Below are 7096 nucleotides of genomic sequence, written 5' to 3' on the forward strand. Positions count from 1 at the left end.
ATAAGTGCCTTTCAAGACAGAAAGGATATGATTCAAAATCCATAAAAAGCATAGGGGTTAGAACTTCAATAAGTAGAGGGGCTAATTAGTGATAAAAAGATGTGGAAAATTGATGTGACACAACTCTTGATAGAAGATTAAGAAAGTATGTACTTGGTAATTTCTATTTTTCTCTACAAAGAAGGACACAATAAATCCATTGAGAGATAGAGATACAGGCTTGTAGAAAGCTATGAAGGTTAAAAATTGGCACAGAAGGAAAAGAGCAAGAACCATCAGCTCTAGGGTTCAGATAAAGAGAAAGACCATGGGTGTATAGTAACTAAATTATGTGATCAGTAACATAGGAGTAGAGACAGATCAAAAGCATGTGTGGATTGATCTATGTTTGATGGTTTGTTGAAAAGTTTGTTTTTTGATTTTTGGGTTTTTTTTTTTTAAAGATTTTATTTATTTGACAGAGAGAAACACAGCGAGAGAGGGAACACAAGCAGGCGGAGTGGGAGAGGGAGAAGCAGGTTTCCTGCGGAGCAGGGAGCCTGATGCGGGGCTCGATCCCAGGACCCTGGGATCATGACCTGAGCCAAAGGCAGATGCTTAATGACTGAGCCACCCAGGCACCCTAGTTGAAAAGTTTGATAGGAACTTCAATATAGTGACAGATTTGAAGGTTTTGGTAAAGGAGTGGTAGGAGTGTTGGATCATAAAGGAAAAATGTCTCAAGAGAACTGAAAGAATTGGGGAGAACAGTCGAGAAACTAGATGCCTTATGGAAGGCAGAAATCAAACATAGTAAGAATAAGTGAGCAAAATACTGGGAAGATGTGGATTATTGTCAGATAATGTGACAAGATGAAGTTATGAAAGATGTCCCAAAGCTAATTAAATGTATTTTGATCTCTTCCTCTTGAATACAGTGTAGAACTTACTTTAGCTATCCCTTCAGAGTACTCATTTGTAGAATAATTTGCTGGATTTGGGTCCCTCTTATGACTAAATGAATGCTTCTGGGTAGGATGGTGAATGTGGGTAAGAAAGGGAAGCTGTGGCAAAGAGTGAAAACAATCAACAATATTTGAGGTAATTAGAGCTTTTATAATGTGGTTTAGAGATGAGGTGGTTATTCCACTGTGTTTTAAAAAGTAGAGAAATGGAGGGGTGCGTGGATGGCTCAGTCGGTTAAGCTTCTGACTTCTGCTTGGGTCATGATCTCAGGGTCGTCATTCAGTGTGGAGTCCTCACTCTGTGTTGGGCTCCCTGCTCTGCAGGGAGTCTGTTTGTCCCTCTTCCTCTGCTCCTCCCCCCCCCCCATGCTTTCTCTCTCTCTTTCAAATAAATAAAACCTTTAAAAAAATAAAAAGTAGGAAAATGGAATCTTGAAGGAAATATTATTTGTCATAGGGGTAGAATTGCAATTTGAACTTAGATCTCTTGTGTGTTGCATCTTCCACCAGGGTGGGTGTACCCATCATACTTTCCTTATACTTTGCAAGTAGATATCATATATCTTAAAGCATGATAGAGTCATTCGCTGGTTGGAAAATGTTTATAGCATTTTAGTTTTAATGGTATTCCAATTAGATTTATAAAATTTTCATAGGTATAACTCTGTGAGATTCACAAAAATACAGGAATCAAGGGTGCCTGGGTGGCTCAGTCGGTTAAGCTTCTGCCTTCAGCTCAGGTCATGATCCCAGGGTCCTGGGATGAGTCCTGGATCAGGCTCCTTGCTCAATGGGGCGCCTGCTTCTCTCTCTCCCCTTGCCCCTCCCCCCGACTTGTGCTCTTTCTTGCTAATAAATAAATAAAATCTTTCATAAATATAGGAATCATACAATATTGTATATACTATCTTAAATATAGCAACTTGCTAAGAGATATGATGGAGAACCTTTGCTGGGAATGCTCTGATGCTTTGACTGTTTGTTTCTCTTTTACCAGTGGGCCAATAGGACTGCCCACTGATGAGAGTTTTTTATAAAAATAAGATGAGACAATGCATGTGAAACTACCCAGAACAGTGCATGGCACAGGTTTGGCTCTCAGTATAATTTGCTTATTTGGTATTTAACTTCATCTATGATAATGATGATGAAAATTGAAGATGAGGTGGAGAATGAAATTCCTATGAAGTCCTTTTTATTTTTAAAAGGGACTTTACAGCAGTGTGATGCAAATGATGAGAGTGGTTATAGATAGATTCAGTAGAGGCAACCACAGTTCATTTATTTCCAAATCCCTACCATTCTTGTCCGGCACAGACCAGCTCAATTAATGAGTAAATAAGCCAGTCTTAAGGAGTTTTGTAATTCCATCCCATGAAATATATTATAGAGACTGAGAAATTCTCATTCATTTACATGCTCTTCCCCAAACATATCTAGCACTTTCTTAATTCATTGCTCATACTGTTTGTTCCATGTGGCAGCTTCGTCTCTAAAACATTTTTATCTTTCTGTCAAATTGCTGTTCAAGATGTATCTTCTTTGTTCACTCACCTTCTATACCAGTATTATGGGTGAGGAGGAACTCGTATGTAAGTTACCTGGCAATATTGGGAACACATCACTAGAGTGCTCCAGCATCACATTCCATCATTTCTAAGGCATAGAAAAGGCTGGAATTAAAAGGTACTAGACACGATATGTTCCTATCTTCTCTTCCATACTTTTGTGTTTTCCCCACGAGACCATGACCTCCCCAGTGCACATCTCTACCCCTACAGCACACTATCACATTCAATGCTCATTAACAAGAAATAGTTAAATATTTTATGCAGACTAATCCTAGCAATAGTATGCAGAGAAAAGTCATACTCAGGGATAAAGTAACTAGGGTGTTTCAAACTTGACATTTTTAGGGGTAATTCTTGGAGTATTTTCCAGAGGAGCCTTGCCCTTTATACATTTTCAGGGAAGGATGAAGAGACCAAAAGTTGCAGATTCTATTCAATGATAATATATGAGCACTGTTTTTAGCTTAGCTCACACCACCACTGCCAGTCCATCATCATGAACTGGTGTGGGGTGGAAAATCAATGTTTCTTGCCTTTTTATGACATTTGCATGTTCTGCATTATCAGTAAACTCTACTGAGACAGGTGACAAGAATAAAAATAATTGCTAGGTAACAACTTTTTTTTTTTTAAAGATTTTATTTATTTGACAGAGAGACACAGCAAGAGAGGGAACACAAGCAGGGGGAGTGGGAGAGGGAGAAGCAGGCTCCCCGCTGAGCAGAGAGCCCGATGTGGGGCTCGATCCCAGGACCGTGGGATCATGACCCGAGCGGAAGGCAGACGCTTAACGACTGAACCACCCAGGTGCCCTTAGGTGACAACTTTTAATAAGTGGGAAATGAGTAGCTAAATTTCATTAGTGATCTTATTTTCAGAACCACAAATAAAATATTTTAAGAATATTTCCAATCACCTACCAATAAATTCTGAAGTATGTTAAATCTTAACTCATTATCCTTCTCCCCCATCCCTGGGTTTCTCTTCTTTAAAGAACTATGGTTCCCTTGCCCTTTTTGCTAACTTTCTTTTTTTCTCCTTTATCTCCTTTATCCCAATGGCTCTTTCCTCATTTTTATATCTTTTCCATTTAAAAGAAATCCCACAGTCGAGCCCCACATTGAGCTCCCTGCTCGCGGGAAGCCTGCTTCTCCCTCTCCCACTCCCCCTGCTTGTGTTTCCTCTCTTGCTGTGTCTCTCTCTGTCAAATAAATAAATAAAATCTTTAAAAAAAAAAAAAAAAGAAATCCCACATCTTCAAAACTCCTTACTTTTATTTCGCTCTGGGCCTTCTTGACCCAAGTGCAAGTCTGCAGGCCAGAATAGATTTTTCTGGGAACTCCGAGTCAGGAGACCTGAGTTCTACTACATGATAAATACTGTTGACTTTCAGTGTGACCTTAGACAAGGCACTTTCTTACTGAACATTTAGTTTTCCAATTTGTAAACAGAATGGATACTGGGGTTGATGATCTCCGTGGTCCCACAGAGCCAAGTTAGAGGAGACAATCTAAAATTCTCACATCCGTGTGTCTCTCAAATCCTCTGCCAGTGAGCTGTTGCATCCTTCAGACACTAGAGGGGGCTTCCTGAAGACTTTTTTAATGGAGCCAGATTTAAGTAAGGGATATGTGTCTCTTAATAATAGTCCACATTCGGACTGATAATTGTGATTCTACTTTTTACTTTAAAATAAACATGAAAAAATATGTTTCAGCAAATATGACATTTTGTATTAATATGACTTTCTAGCATGAGGCTAATTTAATTTGCTTTAAATACCAACCAGGTCTAGAATAGTCTATCCTTCAAATTTGTGAACGTAAGGGAAGCAGTTTTAGAAGCCAATGGAAGAGAAGTACAATCATAAGAGTAGGATTCTGAAAGCCATTATTCACAACTAAGATACTTTTTTGTTTGATGGTATTATAAAAGGAGAGTTATGATGTCCCTGTGTACTTTTTGAAGAACATGTTATGAAAAATAAAGAAGTGCAATTTGATAAAGACCCATTTCAAATTAAAATGTTATGAGCTTATTTCTTAAATCCCCAAAAAAGCAGTTTTGGGAAGTTTGTGAACAAATAAAGATCTACCAATCTTCCCAGGCCCTGGGTGGCACAGTTAGTTAAGCGACTGACTCTTTGTTTGGCTCAGGTCTGATCTTGGGGTAGTTAGATCAGCCTGCTTCTGGCTCCAGACACTCCACGCAGAGTCTGCTTGGGTTTTTCTCTCCCTCCCCCTCTGCTCCTCACCCTGCATGTTCTCTCTCTCAAATAAATGAATAAATCTTTTAAAAAGAGAGAGAGAGATCTACCCATGCTCCTATGGATAAGATAGGTTAAGATGAAAAGTTAATTAGTATTTTTATTTTTATTAAGAAATAGTCCAACATATCTGTAGATCAAGAAGAGCTAACAGTCTGATTCTTTGCTGCTTTTAAAAACTACTTTCTTATGCTCTTGAATCCTTTAGATTTTATCTTTGATATTCTTATATATTAGTATGTCTTTAAGATGTTGAGATTTTTTTCCCTTTAAGGCTTGAAACTCTACCAAGCTTTTCAGTCTAAGATCTTATGGCTTCAATATGAGGAATTCTCAGTTATTCTTTTAATTTACTGCTTTCTTTGCATTATTTTCCTTCATTACTTGTATTCCTAGTATGAAAGTACTGACATGTCTCTGCCTAACATCCATATCAATATTAGGCAGTATCATTCTCTTATCTAATTCTTTCAGTTTTTTTTACTTCAGCTATTAAATTTTTGACAACCAATATCTCTAATTCTTGCTTCTTGTCTTCTAACATCTCCCTTAGAATTCGAAGAATATTTATATCCATGTTTTAAATATTTGTTTTTTTCTGTTCCATTAGCTCTATCTTCTCTAGTATCAGATAATATATTTTTTATCTCCCAGAATGTTTACACTCCTCAGAAGGTGCATGGATTTTTACTGTGAACTCATTATCATTCCCATTAAGCTATCAGCTGCCATTTCTGACTATAATATTTCAAGGTTGAGATGGTTATAGTTTTGTTCTATTTGTTAAGTGTGACTCTGCATTTGTTCTCCTTGTCTTATCTGATCTGTAAAGGTTTTGATGTGGGAACATCAGCCAGGACCTCATATTTTGATAATGTTTGTGTAAAGATGACAAGCCAGTGACTTATAGGATAGTATTTCATTTCCTATTCAGGTATGGAAATTATGTTAACATTTAATGTTTGTTCTCCCCTCTCTCTCACTCGACTCCCATTTTCAAAATGCTGTTCCTCCAGTTTGGAACACTGTTTTTTTTCTGAAATCCATAAAGTCCATATATTATTGGGTGTTAGTAAAATAGATAATATACTTGAGTTCTTGACGAATAAAAATGACTAAGATCTTATATAAAAATGTAAAAAATGCTACAGACATTTTGATTAATCAAATTTAACTAATTACATAATGTCTGTGTGAAAAAATACAGATTAGGTATAAGAAAACTAAAAGTAAACTGAAAAAATTTGGATTTAAATCCTAGGTCTGGTTTTTATTAACAGTTTGACCTTGGTTAAGTTCTAAGACCTCAGGACTTCAGTTTTTAAATTTGTAATATATGAATAATAATTTGTTTCTTCTCCTGAGCTTACTTGCTAAGGGAGTGTACACACATACAAAAATAATATGCCAATGAGGAAATGAGTGTGTGTGTGTGTGTGTGTGCACATGCACATGCTAATTTGGGTGTTCACCTGATAAACTCCAACACAGGGTTCCTCCAGTAAAATATGAAGAGAGAATGTACTTAGGACTGGATGTCTAAGTGAGATTTCTTTAAATCTAGAATGGCTATTTTGTGGAACAACTTCCACTTATTCAACTAATGACATGATTGTTTATAGCTGCTCTCCTTCACCTTGTAGCACAGACAGAAGAGAGAGAGTAAATGTATGGCCTGCCCTGCAAAGTTAGATCCTCATAACTATGTGACTAGCTGTGTTTTTCACATGGGAATAGGAAGTATAAAGATTTTGGCACCTGATTTCAAGAAGTTAAAGAGAAAGCAGAGCATTTGCCTCCTTCTTACAGAAAAGAAACTGCCTACCAGCAAAATATGAGCTGACTCATGTTCAGTACAGTCAATGACCAACCCCTCTTCTTATGGGCAGACACAAGAAAGGGACTGAAGAAAGAAGTTAGAATTGTCGACAGAGGTGTCCTTCTCTAGGGTTAAGGCAGATACATGAGAAGAGAGAAGAGGAGGGGGGGAGGGGAGGGGAGAGGAGAAGAGAAGAGAAGAGAAGATGAGATCTCTTTTTTTCTTTCAACAAGAGTGACAAATTAAGCAACATGAAAAGTGCTTGGCAAAGTAGAAATCGCAAAACAAAATTGAGAGATTTACTATATTAAAGCATTTATTTAAAATCATTTTGTGCTCTAGAAATGACAATTTTTTCAAAGTTGCTTTGTGTAAAGTGATTATCACTCTTGTGGAAGCATGGTAGACACTCACTACATGGTATTTTCTTATTAGAATTTCTACTAGATGTAATGATCTGACAACTCCATTTAATCCTGTCAACAAAATATGTACA

At 37.2% G+C, this 7096-nt stretch overlaps 1 protein-coding gene across 1 annotated transcript in view; it reads right to left on the minus strand.

Moving 5' to 3' along the window:
• Positions 1-5358, minus strand: part of GMNC (geminin coiled-coil domain containing) — a 19011-nt gene extending 13653 nt beyond the window's left edge. The window contains exon 1 of the mRNA XM_081814147.1: positions 5266-5358. Coding sequence (XP_081670273.1) covers positions 5266-5358 — 93 coding nt within the window. The remainder of the gene's footprint in view (positions 1-5265) is intronic.
• Positions 5359-7096: the final 1738 nt, after the last annotated feature.

Source organism: Leptonychotes weddellii, chromosome 1 (genome assembly GCF_054177405.1).
Source record: "Leptonychotes weddellii isolate Sample4059 chromosome 1, ASM5417740v2, whole genome shotgun sequence".
In the NCBI taxonomy this organism is placed as follows: Eukaryota; Metazoa; Chordata; class Mammalia; order Carnivora; family Phocidae; genus Leptonychotes; species Leptonychotes weddellii.